The 23,665-nt window shown below is 38.1% G+C and overlaps 3 protein-coding genes across 9 annotated transcripts in view; 2 read left to right on the top strand and 1 right to left on the bottom strand.

Annotated features, from left to right (window-relative positions):
- The window catches only part of espn (espin), a 57,357-nt gene extending 55,325 nt beyond the window's left edge, over window positions 1–2,032 (top strand). For all 4 annotated transcript variants that reach the window (XM_038303569.1, XM_038303571.1, XM_038303572.1 and 1 more), the window contains one exon: window positions 1,226–2,032. In XM_038303569.1, the coding sequence (XP_038159497.1) occupies window positions 1,226–1,373 (148 nt within the window). In that variant the 3' untranslated portion in view covers window positions 1,374–2,032. The remainder of the gene's footprint in view (window positions 1–1,225) is intronic.
- A 2,744-nt stretch (window positions 2,033–4,776) lies between these two features.
- On the top strand, window positions 4,777–17,937 carry arhgef16 (Rho guanine nucleotide exchange factor (GEF) 16). The gene is made up of 15 exons (XM_038303611.1): window positions 4,777–4,968; window positions 5,447–6,103; window positions 6,778–6,823; window positions 6,977–7,140; window positions 7,351–7,407; window positions 9,834–9,994; window positions 12,847–12,999; window positions 13,088–13,217; window positions 14,135–14,209; window positions 14,308–14,400; window positions 14,508–14,659; window positions 16,221–16,406; window positions 16,694–16,764; window positions 17,468–17,569; window positions 17,661–17,937. The coding sequence occupies exons 2-15, from the start codon at window positions 5,501–5,503 to the stop codon at window positions 17,798–17,800; spliced, it is 2,133 nt and encodes a 710-aa protein (XP_038159539.1). The 5' UTR covers window positions 4,777–4,968; window positions 5,447–5,500; the 3' UTR covers window positions 17,801–17,937.
- Window positions 17,938–18,125: 188 nt separating this feature from the next.
- On the bottom strand, window positions 18,126–22,671 carry ybx1 (Y box binding protein 1). Of its 4 annotated transcripts, none has more exons than XM_038303613.1 (8): window positions 22,389–22,671; window positions 20,362–20,425; window positions 20,072–20,105; window positions 19,904–19,993; window positions 19,482–19,820; window positions 19,129–19,214; window positions 18,552–18,838; window positions 18,126–18,469 (listed from the first exon to the last, which is right to left on the bottom strand). In XM_038303613.1, exons 1-7 carry the CDS (start codon window positions 22,495–22,497, stop codon window positions 18,598–18,600), a joined length of 963 nt encoding a protein of 320 aa, XP_038159541.1. In that variant the 5' UTR covers window positions 22,498–22,671; the 3' UTR covers window positions 18,126–18,469; window positions 18,552–18,597. The 4 variants fall into 4 exon arrangements, with proteins under 4 accessions (XP_038159541.1, XP_038159540.1, XP_038159543.1 ...); XM_038303612.1 differs by having other exon boundaries at window positions 19,117–19,214; XM_038303615.1 differs by having other exon boundaries at window positions 19,545–19,820; window positions 22,389–22,670.
- Window positions 22,672–23,665: the final 994 nt, after the last annotated feature.

Raw genomic sequence — 23,665 nt, forward strand, 5'->3', positions numbered from 1 at the left:
TTAGATTAGTTTAGAAAATAAAAACAGAAAGAGGAAGACTGGGGAGAAAGAGGAACAGCAAATGCAGGGATACAAAGAGCAGCAGGAGACTCTGGAAAAACTGACAACAGGAAGCATAACTTGTTGGTGGACTGATTACTATAATAAAAGATCAAGGATCATGGAATTATGAAAACTGAAATATGCAGAATGGCAGCAAATATTAGGAATGATCTAAAAACAGAACTATGCACTCAGAGAGCAAAATCAAAGAGCTAAATAATTAGTTTTAAAAAACACCCTCTGGAATAAGTCAGATCTCAGATAAATCTAAAACCAAGCAGATCAGGGACATGGTGCTGTAAGGGAAACACACATTATCGAACTGAAATAAGCTATAAAGTAAGAGAGGGGAAAGTCTGATCCATTGGATCAGGAGGCAGTTTAACTCCTAAAGATCACATGAAGATAAAAGATACATTAACTTAAATCCTAGTAACACAGAATGAATATTTAATTCTATATGTAAGCTATCTGTTCAGCACTTAAAAACTCGTGTTAAAACATGACAGAAATGTGACCAGACTTCTGAACTCTACCTAATCAACATCTGATCAGAGGAAATACATCTGCAAATTCAAAAAAAAAAAAAAAAAAATATATATATATATATATATATATATATATATATATATATATATATATATATATATATATATATATATATATATATATATATATATATATATATATATATATATATACATAAATATGAAACCAAAGTTAAGATAAATATGCATAAAAACATTTTAGATCTTTGGTCACACTTAATTATTAAAGATGGTCGAAAAATTTTATTATTTGAAGTAAATCTGAACAAATACAAAAGGCTTTTTAAAAAGAAATTAATTCAGACGTTACAAAAAAGTGTAATGTAACTTTTACATGTTTTAAATCATATGCATTTAAAGGTTTGCAAGCATGCTGTCTGTTAAAGGTCATGCCATAGGAAGTCAATCATAGTCATAATTAAGTCTTGACTTGGACATAGCCTCTAAACTGTAAGGGGGCAAATGTTCTCATTTCCACAACTTTACTTTTACTATTTCAGCAAAACGTTGAAAAATCAAGCTTAGCTCATGTAGTTGTTAGCAATAAGGTAATGTGTTACTGCATTGCATTAAATGAAAAATGACAGTGGTATACTAATGACAGATTGTTGACCTTTCTTTCTGGATGCATGTAGAAAAGCAGAACAGCAGGCCAAGCAGGCGAAGGAGACAGAGGAGAAGCAGGAGCTGGAGCGACTACGGACCCTGGGCTACGATGAGACCAAGCTGGCCCCCTGGCAGCGGCAGCTCATTCTGAAAAAAGGGGACATAGCCAAAAAGTGAACTGGATCGTTTTTGCAGCGTTCTGCACCCTCACACACATAGTCCAAAGCGCCTCCCTCCTTCATTCTTTAAACTGAACAGAGAGAAGAGAGGAGAGCTTGTTTTCCCCTGACTTCTCTTGTGCCCCCAGCAGCTCAGGCCTCCTGCCTGTGGTTGCTGCTGTCCACACAAGCTGAGACGGCTCAGGTGAAACACGGCAGAGTGATCTTACACCTTTTACTAAAAGTCTCCTGCTCACAAAGGGTTGTTCTTTTAGCACAGCATTCCTGACATGCACTAAACCTTTTTTTTTTCTTTTTGCTATTGTACTTAAGGCACTTAGTATAAATTACTCTTAGTTATATTTACATTTCTGTAAAACTACAAAACACTGGAGTATGATTTCATATAAGGAGTTAAGGTTTTTGATAGATGTCGTTTGAGGCCGTTGTTGCTATGAAATTTTCTATTTTTCAGTCAGTTTAACCTCTAGGTTAATGAAAGGAAAATAGCAGTTTAATGTCTTTTTAAAGCAGGTCTTATCATTAAGCAGCCAATGTATTCTGAGTATAGGTAGAATCCCATCAATGTGGTGTCTTAGTTATAGAATTTGGTATCAAGATTAAAAATGGATCTACTGTCCTATAGGAAAGTAGTTCAGCTGTTTTAAAACCAAGGTTAATCGACCATGATTAGCAATCATGGTGTAATTATTCAGGATAACTCCTTTTTCATTGGCTCAGGAGGCTGATTCTAACTGCTAATCGGTTTATGGCAGGTATATTATCATCCTTCATCTTTAACTCTAGTTTAGGAGGTTAGTTACAAACCCTTTATAATTTACACAAAGTGTGTTGTTAGGGGTCTGTGTGCTGCAGAGGATTTTCCTATGTGAAACATAACAGAAAAAAACAAAGCTTCTCTGGTGGAAAAAAGTAATTAGTATTCTACCAGGAAATGTTGTATCCTCCCTCTGTTTTTCCATGTAGATAATCATCAGCTCCTGCATAAATATCCACCCAATGCAAACCCATCAATGGTTAAAAGATTATAAAAATAGCACTGGCATGAATCACTGACTGCTGCTGGCAAGATATTAACTTCTTGCAACCTCTTAACAGAACCTCAAGTAAACTTGAGCAAACCCTTTAAAATACTGCCAGTTTATTGGCAGAAACTACGGCCAGTTATTTCTATTAAACTCCCTCCCTAAAGAGATGAAACTGTATGTCAGCTCATTAATGGTTGGAACGGTGATAGTATCACTTTAACTTAACTGTCTCGTTTGTTTTATTAGAAAAATAAAGCAAAGTTTAGTTTTGTATTTTTTTTTTTTTTTATGTGACCAAATTGTTAAAATACGTTGTTTGAAGAATCAATCAAATCCTGACACATCATAGAGACCAATCGGTCTCTATACTGATACACTATACACTATACTACACTATACTGATATCCGTAAGGGATTTATGTGCTTTAGTTTGTCCAAATGTAGCATCAACCTGTCTGTGGCTGAGAATCTATGCATGTAGAAGATGATCAAGACTTCTGCAAAGTACTGTATGATTCAATATTAGACACTCAGAGAGCTTTTGTTTAACTATTTTAGTCCTTCCTCCTTTTTCCATATTTTGAAATGTTCTTACAACTCACAAAACATTAGAGTTATGTTTGTGTTTTTAGAGCAGTGGCTTCTGAAGTCTGGGTCAGGACCCCCTCTGAGGGTCCTGAAACACCAAGGGTGTGGTCTTTAGATGATCTAATCAAGTTTAAATTAAACTTAAGAATTTTTTTTTTTTTTTTACCTTAAAAGTTATCATTAAACCTAAAGATAAAATCTGTTGTCATAAATGGATTCAAATATTTAAATAAGTCATGTTGAGATATTTGTTAAATTGGGTATTAGTTATCTTTGTGTTTACTAAACACCAATATTCAATAATGTGGGGCAGAAAATGAAAGGAGGCACTTTTTAAAGGTCATTAGAAACATTTATATTTGGTGATAGTTTTTAAAGTGGACAAAATCAGCAGATTTTTGTTTAAGAATCTTTTCCTTGCTATAATCCAGATCATTGCAAATACCCTCAATAATTCATTCCTAGAATGTTCTCTCTTTTTTCTACACAGATAATCTGTCAAGCATACTGTTGTGTTTGGTTGGTCATCCAGAAATATTCTGACTTACTTCTCATCAGATGCCATATATGAAAATGAAAAATAAAAGTGTAAATGTCAATGCCATTCAATTTTCTATACATATATAAATATATAAACTCTGTATATAAGGACCCTTAGATTTTTTTTCATTAATTTTTTTCTGTATTACATAATATTACATGTTTTAGCCTCACTCAAATAAAGAATGCTGGCTTGTTCACTTCTCATAATAACTTCATATTGTTAAAAATGAGCAAAATAAACCTTGGATATTGTAAAATTATTTGTTGCCTGTTTCCATTCTTTTATTATTTATGTTTGTTTAAAAAAATTGATAGACCATTAGAAGTAAAATTGCTCTTAAAAATTTGTTGTTTTTTTTTAATAGGGCAGGGAAAGTAAACTTTATATAGACTTGATTTATAATAATAATGTATCGAAATATGAATTTTAGAGACATTTTTCACAACTATTGTACATTTTTAGGTATCTTGTTGGTTAAGGTATTAGACGATTTGCATATGTTTATTATCTTTCGTTGCACGAAAAGACAATTTGCTTTGGAAAAGTCCAATGATTTATGCAAAATGTAGTTATATGGTTGTAGAAAAAAAAATCCCCTAAACATCTGTAGAATTTCCACTATTTAAAATGGACCTAAAATTTGTCCCTCAAAGTAAATCTAATCAGAAAATCTAACATTTCCTGATAAAGCAATCACGCACCAGGCACATAAAGGAAGTACAGCCACACACACACAAAAAAATAATAACAAGCAATAACTTGACTGTGTGCAAAAGGTGGTTGTGTTTATTAAGGTGAATTCCTAATGGAACCTTTGCAGCCATGGAATCTTTGAATAGGGTGTAGTACATAAGATTCAACACCAGGATGTGACAAAGCGCCTTTGTTTTAAATAATTGAGTGAGAACAGAAACAAAAAATACATGAATATCTTCCATAGTTTAAAGTTAACAAGCAATTCAAACTGTTTGGTTTCGGTTTTGTTTTGTGTTTTTGAATAACTGCAATTAAAATTCATTTCCCTTTTATGTGTTTTAAAAAAAATACGTGTCAAACTCCTCGAGTTGTGTTGCGTCTCCATCTCGGTGGACGGTTGTCAAACTTGAATATCCAAGTGGTGGAAGGTGCTTGCTGTCGGGCTTGTTTTTAACAAACCTGATTGGCGCGCACCTGTAGTGACGTAAACAGAGGAAGGCCGAGGGACCAGCGCGGCGGAGGAATACAGTCGCATTTAGACGAACCGCATCTCTATCAGGTATACCGCCGCGGACGTCCCGCCGAACCACAGCTACAGTTTGAGGCGCACCTCTCCAGGTGAAGCAGCTGAGTCTATCTGCGCGCGGTCTGCTTGGATCTACTGACTATGGGAGTCTGAGGCGGACATTTTTCCTCCCTCAACCTAATCCGTCTGTCTCGCGACATTATTTGGTATTGTAAGTAACTCAAGTTAACTAAACAGAAATATTGTTTGAATCTATTAGTTAATTTGCTCTAAGGTTAAATGCAGCATGAACATTGGTCTAGTTTCTTCTGCATGTTTGTGCATGTTAGTTTAAGGCTTTAATAACACATTCGGAGTTTTTTTTGTCTTCTTAATAATGGGTTTACTAACCACCTCCTGGAGGAGTTGGATTGGGACATTTATCAGAAAGAGTGTGAGTTTGTTTTTTTTGGTTGTTTAAGAGATTGAAATGAGAGGTTCTACATGTTTGTGTGTTTCTATGTGAGTGGGAGTCGTGAGTCATGGGTCAAGTCCCTTCATATGACTTGGTAACTTATTTCCACTGAAAACCTAGATCCTGAGATGTCAAAAAAAGTCTATGAGCAATTTAAGATTACCTTTGATGGTCAATATATTATTTTTTTGCAGCAATTTTAATATTTTCCAATTTGTTTGCTTTTCTTCTTTAGTTTCCTTCGATGCTGTAGGTGGTGAGGAACTGAGGAGGCTGACAGTAGGACACCATGTCCCACAGTGAGTCAGAGAAGTGCATGGACAAGTCCCCTCAAGTGGAGACTCTCTTTTCCACAGAGCTTCATATATACGAGCCAGGAGATGAAGGCTACATACCCAAAAGCCCACCAGCACCCCAGTCTGAAACAGCCATTCTGCAGGTAGACACAGTGGACAGGGGGTTGGTTCTAAGCACAGAGAGTCCTGCAGCAAAGAAGCCTGAGAGCCAAAAGGTAATTCTAAGTACAGAGAGCCCTGCAGCAAAGAAGCTTGGGGCCCAGCAGCTGTTTCCCAAGGGCTTGGCAGTGTCCAGCCGGCCCAAAAACCGCCATCACACCACGGTGGTGACCTTCCCAGTGGGACTGGAGAACTCCAGCAATGAGAACCGCAGCCGTCACTCAACCCAGGGTCCAGATGTTTCCTGGGAAGATTATGATAGTGATGGAGAGGGATTTGCCTTCAGGAGGAACCGCAGGAACAAGTCATACCGAGCTGCGGTGACCAGCCTGGACATTGAAGCCATGACAGCCGGGACAGCAGATAAACCCACTCTGAAACCGGTTGATGAAAACAGAGAAAGCAGTCCCGGTCCTGTGCACAGTAGGAGACAGAAGGTACAAACAGTGTGGGAAAAGAGAAGAGCTTTTTTTCTTTTCTTTTACCCTTTAGTTTGAGGTAACCAAGCTTAACAAAATTATCTTTGGTTTAATATATGTGTCAGTAAATGCAGTTAAAGGTGATCTCCCAGCAGTGTAAATATTTCTAAAAGAATCTGTTTAAATAAACTAGAAGTTAATAGGAAATTCTTTATTTAAGGTCACCCATCATATGTTTTTTTTTTTATATATTATTATTGTACTTCAGTCTGATTCAGACATCAGTTGTTTCATATGATGACACTAGCTGAACCTCTGGTTTCATTTTTCATTTTTACATCAGTCGCAATCAGTTTAGCCTATAGTGCCAGTGGTGATGTCGACTTTTCACTGCTTAATGGAACAAAGATCCAGAGTTTTTATGCAACCTAGAAAAAATTTAAGTTGTTTCCAGATTTGGATTATAGCAAATTAACCAGTTTTTTAAAATAATAAAAAAAAACTTGAGTCAGCAATAAATATCGCTATTAAATGGTATTAATATTTTACATAGAACATCTGTGAAAACCATGTTGATATATTTTCAACAACTCTCCCATCTTCATGATCTTTATTAGCGTACTTCTCTATGCAAGTCTATGACTAAAACACACAATTCATGAATAAAGTCTGTGCTGCCGTTTCTTCCCTAGCGTACCCTTGGCCGAAAGAGGAACCAGCGTGGATCATTCAAAGACGGTATGTTCACTCACGTGTCACTTTGTCTGCTTTGTTAAATTGGGTTTATAAACTGGGAAATAACTGACATTTGATACTGAGATTTAGTCATGGAGACTACCCCATGGCACATCTTTAAAAAGATCTTTATTTTGATGTCTGTTCACTTTCCAGCCAAACCGTGCCTGTACCAGGAGATCCGAGAGCGCGGGCTTCATTCCACCAACCAGGATGAGCTGCTTGAGGACTTTGTGGTGGTGGAGCCTCCTGAACAGGATCAGGGAATTGTAATGAAGAGCTACAAACAAGCTCACCTCACATGGAGCCAGTTACCGCAGGTAAACCTTAAGATTGGATCAGCAAATTAAGTCAAATCTAGGAACTAGCAGCTTTAGTTTATAATATGTTGTTGTGATTATTGGGATTTTTATCATTTGCAGAACTGCAGAATAAATACTTTTTTTTCTGATTGTAAAATATTTGTATATTTGTACTTATATTAAATCTAAATGGGGTGAAGACTTACCTCTTGTTTCTGTTTTGTGAAGGTGAAGGAATCTGGTATTCTGTCCAAAATCACACCTCAGGAGAGAAAAAGGCAAGAGGTGAGCGCTTGGAAAAGCATTTTCCCTCACACCCTATAGATGTGGGCTTTTTACATATTTTCACATGCATAAGGCTAAAAATTAGACATTTTAAAAATATATATAGTTTTCTCTAAAACTGCTCATTTTTAAGTTTGGAATTTTTGTTCTACTTTCATTTATCCAAAATTAAATGCCACTAATGCAGTAGTGCCATTTTGTTTTATACAGTGCCTGGAGAAAGTATTTGACCTCCTTGAAATTTTCAATCTTTTGCCCCATTTCAGGCTTCATATATAAAGGTATAAAATTCTGTAATTCTTTGTAAAGAATTTATAAGTGGGACACAATCATGAATTAGAATGACATTTATTGGATATTTTAACCTTTTTTAACAAATCAAGTTCAGTGAGGATCTCTAAATGATCCAATGTTGACTTAAATGACTGATGATGAGAAATAGAATCCAACTGTGTGTAATCAATTCTCTGTATAAATGGACCTGCTCTGTGATAGTGTCAGAGGTCTGTTTAAAGCACAGAGCATCATGAAAAACAAGGAATGCACCAGGCCAGATATACTGTTGTGGAGAAGCTTAAAGCCGGATTTGGATACAAAAGTATTTCTCAAGTTTTAAACATCCAAAGGAGCGCTGTGAAAGCGGTAATATTTAATTGGAAAGAGTGTCAGACCACTGCAAATCTACAAAGACCCAACTGTCCTTCTAAACTAACAGCTCAAACAAGGAGAAGACTGATTAGAGATGCAGTCAAGAGGCTCATGGGACAACAATCAGTTGTATACCACACAAAGCTGGTCTTTATAGAAGGAAGCCATTTCTTAAAAATATCCATTAAAAAAATCTCATTTAAAGTTTGCCACAAGCCACCTGGGAGACACAGCAAACATGTGGAAGAAGGTGCTCTGGTCAGATGAAACCAAACTGAACATTTTGGCAACAATGCAAAACATTATATTTAGCATAAAAGCAACACACCTCATCACCATGAACACGCCATCCCCACTGTCAGACATGATGGTGGCAGCATCATGGTTCGGGCCATCTTTTCTTCAGCAGGGCGGGGTTGGTGGTTAAAATTGATGGAAAGATGGATGGAGCCAAATATAGAAGCATTCTGGGTGAAAACCTGTTGGAGTCTGCAAAAGATTCAAAATGGAACCTGAATACCATCGAGAATCTGTGGAAAGAGCAGAAAGCTGCTGTTCTCCATCCAACCTCACTGAGCTCCAGCTGCTTTATAAGGAAGAAAAGGCAAAAATTTCAGTCTCTCAATGTGCAAAACTGATAGAGACAAACCTCAAGCGATTAGAAGGGTGGAGCTACAAAGTGTTTACTAAAGGAGGCTGAATAATTTTGCACATCCAATTTCTTCTTTATTTCTCCTTTATTTGTTAAAGTTTAAAAATATCCAATAACTTGAATTCCCCTTCATTATGTGTCCCAATTGTTGTTGATTCTTCACAAATAATTATGATTTTCTGTTTTCAAGAATGAAGCTTTAAATGATGTAAAAGGTAAAAGTTCATGGGGGCCAAATACCTTTGAAAAACTGAAGCTCAGAGGAAACTGCCAGTTACCAGTGTCAAAGTATTTTTTATTTAGTATTTATTCATTTTCCTTTGAATGCACAGATGCATACATTTATACTTGACTGTAATCTGGCCGTCTTTTTAAAAGGGAATTGTGATGGATGGGATTGATATTTTTTGTAACCAAAAAATGACTAAGGAGGTTGTGTTGTACGTTTCCTGGCAGCAGATTGCCACGGCTCCTCAGAAGTGCAAAGAAACAGAAGCAGGAGCCCAAATTGAGAAGTAGTTCATGCAAAAACTCACTAAACGGCATTCCTCAGTGAAGCAAAAACTGAAACTGTAATGTAACACTATCTGTCAATGGATTTCCTTTGTAATGCGTCTTTCACAGCAGACCAAGATGTCAATACCAAGGTCCACACTGTGTGCTCTGCTGTGCCACTCCCTGCCTGTATAATGGTGCTTTACAGCTCTCTGATCAGGGTCTCAGTTTGTTCTTTGGTGCCTTTAGTGTCTCATGGGTCTTTTTCTAGTGTTGATGAAACTCACTCAAAAAGACATTCATTGCAGGTACTTTTACCTCTAAAAGTTTCCCGAGCTTTTGCAGAGAATTAAAGCCTGTAACTTGATCAGGTGGCGTTTATGCCCTTTGGTCCCCTCAGCCACCTCACCTGAAGAAGTGGAAATGTTGACCAAGGTGTGATAGAAATCACATGATTTCTCTCCCTGCTGGCTACATTACTGCCCTGTGGCTAACTAAACATGCTTTTATCATGACCTAAAACAACCAAATGCAGAGAAAAGTGTTGCTTTTGCATCAGGTTCTTTCCAACAGAAAAATAAAACATTGTTTTTTATGAGTTTACTGATGTGTGTGTGTGGTTGTTTTCCAGGCCATTTTTGAAATTATCACCTCAGAGCATTCATACCTGCACAGCCTTGGCATCCTGGTACGTCACTTCAAGAACAGCGCAGAGTTGAAGAAAACCATGACGACCACCGAACACCACCACCTCTTCTCCAACATATCTGTCATCCACACAGTTAGCCAACGGTTTGTTCAACAAAACCCTGAAATGGATCAAGTCTTGCATTTTTCTACAGTATTTGCTGCTGTTGTACGGATCACCCACAGATGTTAACATTCTGCTGATGAACTTTTATAGATTTCTTCTATTTTTATTTTTTCTTTAGGCTTAAATGTTTCCGACCATCAGAACAGATTAAGTAAATACAAGCAGATGTAAGAGATTATGATTTATTAAATTAGGATATCTCTGCAACCTAATCTGGTCCAATAGGAAAGAAAATACTCTTGAAACCTAATCAAGCCCTTAAAAGTTTGCAGTAACTCTTGACTGAGTCTTTAAAAAGGTTTTAGTTCACTTTGCTCTGGAAAATCACTATCCAGCCACATTGGAGGAATTTTGATCTGGTTTAAAAACCTACCACAGCATCTCAGTTGGATTATAAAACCTGAATTAGTCTTGGTCAATTCAAAACCTTCATTTTTTCCCCTCACATCAGTGAGTACTTCACCTTCAATTTTTGGACAGGTGGTGGGATATTTTTCTTAAAGACATTTTGCTATAATACAGAGCTCATGGTTTATGGGTCTAAAAATGGAAACAGTTGCTGTTTTCTATCACCACCCCTCATATTACTTTTAAAGAAATGCTGAGGATAATCAAATAGTTTTTCGGCCAAGATAAGAAGAGCCTCTGTGCTGTTGAATGAATGTCATTTAAATATCTGAACCCTGACCTTTACTAAGGCAAAGGAGGCCTTTAACTCATCCCTGCATTATTGGGGTAGATCTGCTATGCCGACCACGTAATAGAATTAGAGGTGGTTTGTGAATATACAGTTTAAGACTCAAAGCTTTAGAAACTGTAGCTCTTTTCTGACTGACATCATTTATTCTGTTTCTCATCCGTTCTTGAGGTCATTGTCGTATTGCTTTTTTAGATCTCTAAAGCCTACTTCATGCTGTCAGACAAGTTCTTCTCAATATTTTTTTTGTTTCCACTCCAATTAGGTTTCTACATGGCTAGTTATACTGAACCAAAAACTAAAGGCTATGACAATTTAGCTATGATTTGAACATAGGATAGTATGTTATATTGTTAAATAGGACCAGGTTTGATTGGATAGCTCATCTCCTTGAAAATGTCCCTTTTTAATGATCTAATCTGACTAATTTTGATGTAACAATGAAATAAAAAAAGGGGGTTTGTAAAATTTGTAAGGTATTTGAAATATGTTGAAGTAGCGATTCTCTTAAGGTGTCATCAGGGTTGCGATGATCTTATCAGTAGGGACGAACTGAACATTTGATCAACCGCCTGATATAATATTCATTGACAAGGGGTGTTTTATATTCCCGGCTGAGATTATTGTGAACAGGTGGGGGGGGGGGGGGGGGTCTATTTGAAGTTTATGTTCACAAAGTATATGCCTTAGCATATCTTTAGTATTCTGTAGTCCTGGTAAACATGTTAAGACTTGATGGCCAAACTGGTTCTGCCGCTCTGAGTGGTATCCCTGCGCTTTGAAATTATAATGTTTTTCCAGGTATACTTTGTTTGTTGCCGTGTAATTCAGTTTCAATGAAAGTAGAAAACATTGAATGAAAGGCGAAATGCTCTCTCTCTTGTTTCAAAGCCAAGGTACGGCGGAATCCAAAGAAAAAAACACAATGGAAGCTTCTATGGGGATAAATAACAGAAACCTACAGTTTCTGTATGGGAAACTGACAAGTATCTGGGTCCGTGGGTGGGGTTGTTTTTTTCTCAGTGTCAATTTACACGTTTTTGCTGGAAAGGTCAACATTTGGAGTCATTTCTTTTCTAGGAAAGCCTTTTACAGAATTTTAACAGTCTGTGATTATTTGAACCTTTTAGTCTTCATAGATGTTATTCTAACTTCAGTAATTGTTTTTGATGCAAAGTTTCTTTTCCCCTCTAAATAGCAGTTAAATCATCATTGTGTTTAATGTGCTTAACTGTTATTTTTGCCTAATTGCACAAAGGAAGAAACACGATAAAGGTTTTAAAGAACAAAATTCAGAAAATAACTTTTTTGTATATGTTGAGCCTCCTAGGCGGTAGATTATGGATCCTTTCTCATAATTAAACCTCCCGATCTTTTGATAACAGCTTTCCTCTGCTTTGCATATGTGACTGCCTTTTTCTGCACGTTCTTCAATAGCTTAACAAGTTAGTCGGATTGGATGAAAACATCCGTGAACATCAAATTTCAGGTTTCTCAAAACGGATTTGTGCCTAAACTAAACCAAACTAAACCAATCTACCAAACTTCAGCTCTAGGTTTTGGCTCTCTGTACTCCTGGAAGGGGAATCTAAAAACCCCTGTTTCAAGTTTTGTATGTTTTAGCTTTTAATAGATTTATTTTCAAGATTTCCTTTTAATAAGCTTCTTTCATCGTCACATAAACTCCAATCTTTCTTTCTGTTTCTTACAAATAATAACATCCCAAAAGTACAAGGCTTTCCACATCGTGAGAATGCTGTGCTTAAGCTTTAATTATCCACCACAACAGAGTACATTTCCTCTTCATTCACAAGTGTAAAGTTACCCCTTATTGTTTATGAAAAACTACCTGCATAACTTCTTTTGACTTTCTTCAAGCGATTCCTGCTGAATGGACAACTAAAAGCTGTCCTATTGACAGGCTGCACCACTTGAGCTGTGGATCCCTGCTGGTCTTCCATAGTTAGAGTGGATATATTCACCTCTAAAAGAAATATGCATTATCCTAAGCACTGTGGAGCCTAAAATGTAGATCTAGAACTGGTCAGAATAAACCTGCTCTGGTGATTGCTCTCTTAAAGAACTATATTTGATTTTGCATCAAAAATAATCTGCCACTTTCATTATTTTCAGTTTTTTTAAGGACCTCGAAAATCGTCACAATGATCAGCTGCTGATCCGGGACATCAGCGACATTGTTCAGAACCACGCCGCGCACCACTTCGAGCCTTACATCGTCTACTGCTCCAATGAGACCTTTCAGCAGAGGACATTGCAAACACTGCTGTGAGTGGCAGAACCTTGCACAAGCCGATGACTTCCTAGATCGGCGCCTAAAGATGAAGCTGAACTTTATTCTTTTTATGTGTCTCAGGAATAATAACACTGCCTTCAAAGAGACCCTGAAAGAAATAGAGTCCAGTAGCGAATGTGGAGGTCTGCCCATGCTCTCCTTCCTCATCCTGCCCATGCAGCGTGTAACCAGACTACCACTTCTGCTGGATGTAAGTTTAATCTTTAATTTTAAGCTAATGAAAATACAAAGACTGTAATAGAAGCATGTTAACAGGGTTTTGTCAATGTAGTTGGGTTTTTTGTGAAGGAACTGTGAACAGGTTTATATAACAGGTGTTGATTGTAGGGCAGAAAAAATGTATCGTGATTAATTGATTATTGAAACAATCGTCAGCTAATTAAGTAATCGATTAATCGTTACCTGGAGTATAGAGACTGTAATATATGCCTTTAGCAGACAGAGCGACAAACTTAGAGCAGTAATTATATCAAAAACCTAAAAAGAAATTAGAACATTTTGCATTTAAGATAAAAAAAAACAACCTTATCTGTTTCATTGATTAATTGAAAAAATTGACAGATGAATCGATTTGTAAAATAATTGTTAGCTGCAGCCCTAGTTGATTGTAACGTTTGGTAGCAGATTTCTATTGCTGTGGGTTTCAAAGTAAAATATGAAATACATTATAAAATGGAAACACTCCATATTTGCTTGTTGGAAAGAAATTTTTGTTCTTATCTCTTTATTTTTCAAATGGCAGTTTAGCACCGTCTATTGTTTCCAGTCATGAAAATCACCTTTTATAACCTGCTCACCTCATCAGGACAATTGCTTCAATCTCAGGGCCTGATTTATTCATTGATTTTTATACCTAATTGAGCACAAGGAGATAAGTTGCATTGAATCCCTTTTAAAAATCAAATTGCCTTTTATTTACTCAGGTTATATTTATTTATTAAGATGTGTTTGATCTGAAACATGCAGCTCCTTGGTCTAATTATGTTTTTATTTTATTTCAAACTGGTGATGATTTTTAAATTTGCACATGCCACTCCAAGACATGGAGTTATTTGATATAAAGCTATTTGTTTATTCTAATCTATTCGTGTTTTTCTTTCTCCTCAGACAATCTGTCAGAAAACTCAGGCACAGTCTGCAGAGTACTTTGCTGCTGTTTGGGCCCTCAATGCTATGAGCAAGGTATGTATGCTGAAGTTGACTTAGACTGATCTGAAGAAACTGCTTTTATTGTCTTGACAGGATTTTGATAACATATTTTTCTACAACTATGTCAACAGTTGGTTACTGAATGCAATGACGGAGCAAGGCGGATGGAAAGAACAGAGCAGATGTACACCATCCAAAAACAGATGGATTTTGGAAAAATAAAGGTAGGCTAATCTTTTATCAGCTCGCTGTATCACATGTCACATAAATCAGTTTATCCATCATCCATAAGAGTTTCAGTTGTGTCCCCTATCAAATGTTCTCCCTCCAGCCGTTTCCTCTGGTGTCGGCATCCCGATGGATAAAGAAGCGTGGAGAGCTGGCCGTCTCCAGCGAAGAGCTCAGCATCTGGAAGGCTTTCACTACCAGGAGCTACTACTTGTTTCTCTTTAATGATGTGCTGATTGTTACCAAAAAGAAGTCGTGAGTACAAACAGTTCTATTATGATCAGCTTAGATGTGAAGACCCTTAAACGTGTGCATTTTAATAACAAAATATTAAAATATACTATATATGTAGGAAAATCTCTTGGTATATCACTAGTGATAAATTATGTGATAGATTTGCAAAGATGCAAATATATGTCATTAGTCCTTTAATGGTAGCTGGTAACAGGCTGCAACAAGAGGCGATTATAGAATGATTTTTATAATTTATAAAAAAACATTTCCAAGCCATCATCACCCTTTATTTTAATAAGCAAAGGAAATCACAAACAAAGCCAAAATCTATGATCAAATCCTACACTTAAATCTATTTTGAATTATTTCAAGTAATACGGCAACACAAAGTAGCAGAAAATATGAGGTGTAGTTAAATGGATGCATATCCATCATATTTCTTTTAGATGTGAAAAAAAAAATAATTAAAGTTGCACATGGATATGATACCTCTAAATAAACTAACTAATCTAAATAGTTAAGTCTAGCTGTGTGCAGACATGTAAACTCGTAAAAAAACAATGAGATGAAAAGTCTAACTTTATGGCCTGGATGCAGAGTTCTATCTGTAATGAGAGCCCAACTCATTGGCTTTATTAAACCACCCCTGCTGTGACAAAGGATGGTGGTGGCAGCATCATGCTGTGGGTATTTCATCTTCAGCAGGAACAGTGAAGCTTCCTTCATACATTTGATTTGAAAGTAGTTAGAGCAATAGTGGAAATGCATCTTTGAACGTTTTAGTTAGCATGTTTGTGTGCTAGGGGGGCCAAGTCAAAACCAATTTAGAAGCTATGAAAAGACTTGCAATTTTATTATTCACAGATGCTCTTCTAAGCATGACCTATCTGGAAAATACAAAACAGCAGACATTACTCTGAATGTGCAACATCAGTAAAGACAGACATTAAAAGTCAGCTTCAGGGCTGAAGACAGATGTCCACCACTTTCACGTTATTATGTGACATTTTAAAACCCATCCTGTATCTCATACATAATCAGGTTGGTCTATAACAGTATACTACAATACAATACATGCATATTTGTTTGTTTCATATATTTTGGATTTATTAAAAGTACAAAACTATAAGAGTGTTTAATTCTTATAACCACGGGGTGAAAGATATGCAATCTAATGTGGTCAACTTAAGGTTACATATAGTAACTTTTAGTTACATAGAAATAAGAGTTTGAGTAAATGTTTTGTTTGAGTCACGGTCCCCTGTGGCCAGTGAACAGATCCAGCTGCTTCCAGGGAACATAAGGAAAGAGGAGAGTAAGGGGACAGGAGTGGATGCATACTTCAGATTCTTCATTCAGCGTGTCAGCTTGACTGACTTCAGCTGTCTGTTTTGAATTAGGGAGAGAGAAAACAATGTGAGCTCAGAGAAAGGAATTGCCCACAACACTGCAGTCATTATAATGGCTTTAAGTCAGCAATTGTTAAGGAGGAAATATGTTTTAGTCAGTGTATTTTATTTTAGTGAAGTGGAGAAAATGCTTTCTAAAACCCCATTGATTCTCTTATTGTTTGTACATATAGTGAGGAGAGCTTCGTAGTGTTGGACTATGCCACTCTGGATAACATACAGGTCCAGTTGGGAGAGGATGCAGAAGTACGGACGTCTTCGCCTGGCAAAAACAACTCCCACTACCTTTCCTTCAAGCTGCGGATGAGCAAGAACAGTGAGGGGAAATTAGAGCAAATCTCCCTGGTGGCTGAATCTAGGTATGGCAGACATCATTTCTACAAACCCTGTTAAGAACCCAGAGGATGTTGTAAAATGTGCCTTTTTTTGAAGCGCTGATTATCTAGTCTGGGTCTCCTAAATAATAAAAAATATAACAACACAATAGTTATTAATCATTGTTCACTTGTATTTATTTAGAAACAGCATATTTTTTGGCTTTGGCTCCCTCTGCTGACACAATTGTTGCTTTTCAAAAATTATTTAACATCTGCAGCCTTTTTATGGGAAACAGACTTCATTGTTATTCCTGCTCTGTTTTGCCAAGGATGGACCGGGCGCGATGGATAATTGCTCTAAAAGAGCAGAAGCAGGAAGGGGTCTTTGCTTGCACAGATGGTAAGTCCCAATGCCACGATGACATTCATATGCACATTTTAAGCCCTTTAAATCCTAAACAGATGGGTAATACACCTGACTCCATTAAAAATAAAAAAAAAGCTCTATTGATTGTGAGCTCTAGATACTGTCCCTAACAGCATTAGGTCTGAGGAAATTTGGTTTGAAGAACTTCCAAGGATCCTTATTAAACAAAAAAAAGAAGCTGGGTAAATATGTTACAAGTGTTGATAATTTAGATAGAAGTATTTCACCATTTTTACTTCATGACTGCATAGTACTATTTTGAAGCCGTTTGTTTCTTATTGTTATCCAAAAGCTCTTTTTTCTATCTGTGCTTGGCTAATTTATTATGAAAAAAATGAGGGGAAAAAAAGAGCTCTTTCGTCTCTACCAAGAGGTTTTTCTTGCTCCTCTCTGCTGACAAGTATGATGGAGATGCTTTGCAACCTGTGTTATTTAATGACAAAGGTAATGCTGAACAGAACAGACCTAAACTCTCAGAGAATTCTACTATCAAGGAGCAGGCTATTAAAGGAACTTGGATTTATCATTCACCAGATAAAGTGGTCCAAATCTAAAGAATATGAAATGTAAAAATTTCATATCGTAATCCATTACCAAAAGCATCACAATTTGTAAAGCTTTACTATTAAAAGTGATAACACTTTTGGCTGTTTTGTTAAATGGGAATTTGTTTCAGGGCTACCGCAGTACGAAGTCACCAAAACATACATGCCTAAAGAGCCGGATGAACTCGGCCTACGACAAGCCGAGCTGGTCATTGTTCTCCAAAAGGAAGAAGGTGAGGCCTGCTGTGCTTCATCACAGTTAGGGTCAGTCTTTGTTATTGTCTGCCATTATTTTTTAATTTAGAATTGTTTTGCTTTGCCTAGAATGGTGCTATGGTGAGAGAATGAGAGATGGAGAGCGAGGCTGGTTTCCTGCTAGTTGTGCCACTGAGATCACCAATCCCGACGCCATGGAGAGCAACGTACAACGAATGAAGCGTTTGCGCAAAGAGACCAACGTCTAAATGAGGTGGCCCCATTATGCCACCAGAAGCTATAGATGAAATAAACACTGCTGAAGACTCGTACACACACCGCTCGTCTGGGGAATCGAACTGAACCCTGGAAATTCTTTTTCTTTTAAACTGACTGAGCCTCTTTTCATACATTGCAACCCCAAGGAATCTATTGCTTTATACTCGTGACATGTCTTCATATGGTGCCATATATGGTTTAAATAGATTGAAGAAAAGGACCAAAGCCTTGATATGGTAAAATGTGACAGTTAAACATCAACCTTATGTCTATAGCCTATATACTTGAGTAAAATAAAAGACTCAAAAACAGCTCTCCTGGTTTCAGAAGATTTATTTGAGCTTGCATTTTGTTAAAATGTCTGAATACATAAAAAGTTATTTAAAAATGTCAAACTGACCAGATATCAAATTTTATCTTTAAAAACCATTTGGTGTAAAAACTTAGGACAGATTTAGAAAAACATTTGTTGTTTCCCCAAAATGTTTTGTAGCTGTCACATAAAAATAATGGGAAAAGAAAACAAGTCTGCATAGATTCTGCAGGCAATCAGTGGTAATCTGGTCAAATGCATGGTGCAAGCTTGTGACGGTCTTTAAGAGTCAAATCTTTATTGCTCAGATCTTGTTGGATGTTTCTTCTTGTTGACAAACGAAAAACTGCAAGAAAAGAGGAGGCAGAGACTCAGTCCACTGACAGCCAGCTAACATCTTACATGAGCCGATCAGACTCCAAACTTACCCGGACGATGGTACAAGATGGTAGGTGCCGGTGTGCAGGTTGTTTCCTACTCGGCCCCACCCTGCTGGGCCTCGGGAGCGGACGTTTTCTCTGCAGATGGGTCACCTCCTGTCTTGGCCTCTTTGTTTTCCTGGCCTGGTTTGCCACCAGTTGTTTGGCGTCTGCGGCGGTAGTTGTAGTTACGACGGTAGCGCCGCTGGCGGGGCTGTTGATTCTGCCCACCTTCACCGCCTTGATTCTCCTTGTCCTCCTCACCGTCCCGCACCGGTCTGGGACGGGGTGGACCCCTAGGTTGTACAGAACAAGTTTAAAAGAACAATAAACGGCACCAGAAAATAAAACAGTAACAACCACACCAGTCCCATAGACAACATGCAGTCCCACAAGCATCCAGCAGCACATTGGGATTAGAATTTTATTTACTCTGTTAACTGTGCAACATTCACTGTCAGCATGAAGCAGTTGTTAGTATAAAGTTTAAATTCATGCAATCTTTAAATTGATACATGCAAAGCTTTGCTATGCTCACAATGCTACCCTCTGCCAACAAAGCCAACATGCAAACCTTGGTCTGAACCTTGGTCGGAAGCCTCTGTAGTAGTTCTGCCTCACTGGTTTGTTGCCCTGGTCTGGACCTCCCTGGCCTTCATCACCTTCACCAGACTGAGAAGACGAAGCAGAACACTCAAAATAACTTCAGAAATATCAGATGACAATCTGCATAATGTGTAATGTGTGACTTCTGTCATGTTGTTCTGCTGAAATGTGGGGCCTATTTGAGAATATTAAGACCCCCGATACACCAAGATTTGTTGATCACAACCACGTGATTGTTAGAGAGGAGAGGGTACAACGAAAATCAGCTGTTCAGACTTAAGTCGTGGATCAACTGGGTGCCTGCTTCAAGAGAGTAGCCCTCTGACGGCGTACCTCAGTAATCTCTCCGCGTGGTGCGTTGGTGTACGGGGGCCGGCGATTGTAGCGTCTACGTACAAAGTATGGCGGGTAGCGCCGTCTGCCAGGGTAACCTGGTCTTCGCTGCTGTTGTTGCACGTCTCCTTCGGGGGCGTTGTCAGCCCCCTCTCTGCTCTTGTCTCGTCCTCCGTTGCCAGGTTCGCCTTCGTCGCTATGGTAGCTCTCTGGGTAGTCTCCGCCGCGGGGTGGGCCCCTCCTTCGTGGGTAGCGACGGTATCGGTTCCTGTCTGCCGCATACTTGCTTCCCTGGACTGCGATGCCTCCTGGGCCAGTGACGTTAGCTGCCTCTGCTCCCTATGTCAAGCGACAATACATTTACTCATTATTTATGGCTTTCTGTCAAGAAAAAACAAAATAAACCCAAAAAAAAAAACTACCTTCTCTCCCTCCACTACATCAAACTCCACAGTTTCTCCATCTCCAACACTGCGGAGATATTTCCTCGGGTTGTTCTTCTTGATGGCCGTCTGAAAATATTAAATATTTGGATGAGAACTTTTATAAACTGAATGACAAAAATCAGGCAAACATAAACTATGGCTTACCTGGTGTACAAAGACATCCTCCTTTGTATCATTCCTAAAAAAATGAACAAAAGTTAGTGTCCTCCTGAACCACACAATAGAATGTCCCTCTAAACCGAATTAAACTAAGCCAGTAAGGATTAATGTAGGACTGTGGGCGGCTACAGTATGGAGACGAGCAGAAAACATAATCTGGTCAAATCCGTGAGACTAGCAAAACTGCAAGAGGATTGGGAACCATCTTCCAGCCACTCACGTGCATTATATCAGCAGCCTCTAGGAATAATGGATGGAGCTTAGCTCTCGCTTACCTATTGATGAAACCATATCCATTCCTGACGTTGAACCATTTGACTGTACCCAAGACTTTTGTTGCTGTAATGAAATTAAAACAAGCTTGATTATTAAATCATTTAAGCTTCCAGTGCCACAGAGTTTAAATATATGCCACAAATCAACCAAAAAATATTAAACGACTGGAAAAATGTGCTCACTTATAATAATTAAAAGCTAACCAAGGCCACATATTAAGGCAAAGTTATTTTTAACCTGCAACTGTCATTCTTATTATAGATCTGGATGCTTAGGAATTCCCAGCACCAGCTGCTCTAAATGGGAGCCAAGTCTGTAGGGGGGGGGGGGGTGTCTCTTTATGAACACCTCAGCAACAGGCCATAACAAGCAGCTTGATGGACAAATGATACAAATAACCACGTCACTAAAAGGGTTCTGTAGTGAAATAGAACAGTAGCTCACCAATTTGTCTCTTTTATAGACTACCTGCAACAATCCATGCCTAAAACTAAAATCTATGTGGGGAGAAGCCATACATACCATGGTATCCATTTACTCCTATTCTCTCCTAGTAAGAACCAGAAGTTATTTTTATTAAGCTAAACATATAATTCTATTTAATAGTCCAAATCACTTGCTTAGAATGAAAAATAAAGGTTGGGTTACCATATATATTCACTAGCATTTCACTTTATTTATTTTGAGGCATCATGCGTTCCAAGTATACTATTTTAAGATGAATGTATAGCTGAGATCTTAAAATATAGTTGAACTTCTATACGAGCTGAAATTCTGCGAACCCATTTTGTTTATGTGAAACCTCGCCTTCACCTGGCCCAATTAGCAGTCCTGTCCAACCTGATCTAAACACAACTAAGGGCTAGAGCAGTCACACGTGGTAGAGCCGTACCCGGATGTGTTAGCATAGCTAGCTGGGAGAGACTTTGAACCATGTGGCTGAGGGGGAGCCAGTAAACCGAAACTATCAACAATTTATACGTGGACTATTTATTTTTAACGTGAAAGGATAGACGGTGTGATAATTTAGAAACCCTTCAGCGAAAATACCACCGGTTGGAGAAAAAGGTGGAAACCCCTGTCGGACATTTTGGGGGGGCCTCAAACGCCTTGAACGTAGCTGCTAATAGCCGGCTAGGCTCTAATAGCATCTTTAGCTCGGTTGGGTTTGTATACAGGCCAGACTGTTAACACTGAAATTTGACCTAAAATGACACGACCGTTGATAGACGTTAGTAGCGCCGTTATTCTGACATTATGGTCAATCATACAGGACAAATGGTTGCGTTTTGCAATTGTTGGATTAAAATATTTCAAACGAGCAGACTCACTTCGACTGAACAAAGAGATGGTTAACCAGCTAACGTTCCTAGCTTAAATGGTTAATATGAAATAATAAGTCAGAAAATTGCACTTGAACTGACCAGAAACGGGTGAAGTTCAACCGTCTGACGGTTAACTCGCGGAACCTAACGTCTCCAACGTTCGTGTATAAATGAACCGTTTGGTTTTGAGACCGACTGGAAAGCTTTAACGATCGCCCATGTGACGGCCGATGGATGGGTCTCTCAAGCGGACATCTGACCGAAGGAGGCCCCGACGATTGAACGAATCAGATCCCCATGCTTAAGTCATGCTTTCCCGGACAACTGACTCATCTACTTACAACGAATCTAACATATAAACGGTTTATTAACATAGAAACGATCTTAAAGTATAAAACTACTATCTAATTCTAAATTATGCAGCGTTTCGCCACCAGTCATGAAATAAATGTGATACAGCTCAAGTACAAAAAAAACACACAACGGTCGATTTAATAACGTATATAATAATACACATGAACTAGTGAAGAACATGGATTATTTATTTTTTCCATGATAGTACGTTACTGGTCAATTTAAGGTTTATGTGCCACTAACGTTTAATTTAACGGCAGCCAGTAGTGGTGACAGCGGGGATCGCCCTACTGTAACTGAAAGCACGTTAGCAGCCTAGTTAGCCCAACTAGCTTCGGTAGCCTTACCGATGACCTTCTTATCCCCCGCGGAAGCTGCGGCTGCCGGGCTGGATGGGCTCTCCGCATCCGCAGCGGGTTGCGGAGGCTGCTGTTGCGTCTCGGCCTCGCTGCTCATGTTCACTACTCGTTGGTAAAGGCTTCTGCCGGCGGCGGCTCTCTGCTATTTTCCCGGTGCTAGATGGTAACCTGGGCCGGCGGTGGTGGGGGGCTTACTGCCTTCGGGCTCTCAGCTTTCCTCTTTCCGCTCCCGTTGCCGATCGAACTGGGCAGAACGAGTAGCTGTGCAGGGGAATGTCCACCGTGGAGGTCCCGCCCTACTCCTCCTCTGATTGGCTGGAACGTGTGACGACAGATATAATATATTTCTAATTGGACGGTATTACTGTCATTAAAGGTTTCTTAAAAGGAGTTTGTACCTGCAAATTTTCAATTCACTACAGATCAGAATCAGAATCGGTTTTATTGCCATTGTTAGTGAAGAAGTTCACAACTAGGAATTTCAAACTATATTAAATACTATATTATATACTAAATTAAATACTATATTAAATTATTATATGTTAAATTATATATTAAATTATATTAAATACTATATTAAATACTAAATTTCTATAAGTGATGCCAAATGTATGAGGTTTAAAAGGTGGCGTTATGCAGGACCGTTTGAGCCCATAAAAACAAGATTTTTGTAGTACACAATTTTTAGGGGGATTATTCTTTTTCACTAGGGAATCTCTGCAGCTCATCCAATAACCCTGCTGCTCATAATAAAATGAAGGTTAGGCGAGTCAGCAATTTTGTTGGTTTGTAACTTGGCCACACTATTTTTGTTGTTGAGCAAAGACGCAAGTATTCAATATCTAAAGTATTCACTCTTAGTGAAGGACCTATACACCCTGTTTGTAAAAAGGAGCGCTTCCGCAGGTCATTCAACCCACCAGACTATACAATATAGGTCCTTCTCAAAATATTAGAATAAAAGTTCATTATTTTCCATAATGCAATAATGAAACTTGAACATTCATATATTTTAAATTCATTGCACAACAACAAAAATATTTCAGGTCTTTTATTGTCTTAATACAGTTGATTTTGGCATACAGCTCATGAAAACCCAAAATTCCTATCTCACAAAATTAGCACATTTCATCCGACCTATAAAATAAGTGTTCTTAATACAAAAAAATTCAACCTTCAAATAATTAAGTACAGTTATGAACTCAATACTTGGTTGGGAATCCTTTTGCAGAAATGACTACTTCAATGCGGCGTGGCATGGAGGC

Source organism: Cyprinodon tularosa, unplaced genomic scaffold (assembly GCF_016077235.1).
Source record: "Cyprinodon tularosa strain WSP-4 unplaced genomic scaffold, ASM1607723v1 ctg513, whole genome shotgun sequence".
NCBI lineage: Eukaryota > Metazoa > Chordata > Actinopteri > Cyprinodontiformes > Cyprinodontidae > Cyprinodon > Cyprinodon tularosa.

Coding starts and splice junctions, on each gene's coding strand:
- arhgef16 (XM_038303611.1), top strand. CDS start 5,501: ATGTCCCACAGTGAGTCAGAGAAGTGCATGGACAAGTCCCCTCAAGTG. Junction 9,995..12,846: donor ATCCACACAGTTAGCCAACG/GTTTGTTCAACA, acceptor CATTATTTTCAG/TTTTTTTAAGGACCTCGAAA. Junction 13,218..14,134: donor GACTACCACTTCTGCTGGAT/GTAAGTTTAATC, acceptor CTTTCTCCTCAG/ACAATCTGTCAGAAAACTCA.
- ybx1 (XM_038303612.1), bottom strand. CDS start 22,497: ATGAGCAGCGAGGCCGAGACGCAACAGCAGCCTCCGCAACCCGCTGCG. Junction 19,994..20,071: donor AGGATGTCTTTGTACACCAG/GTAAGCCATAGT, acceptor TAATATTTTCAG/ACGGCCATCAAGAAGAACAA. Junction 19,821..19,903: donor ATGTAGTGGAGGGAGAGAAG/GTAGTTTTTTTT, acceptor CGCTTGACATAG/GGAGCAGAGGCAGCTAACGT.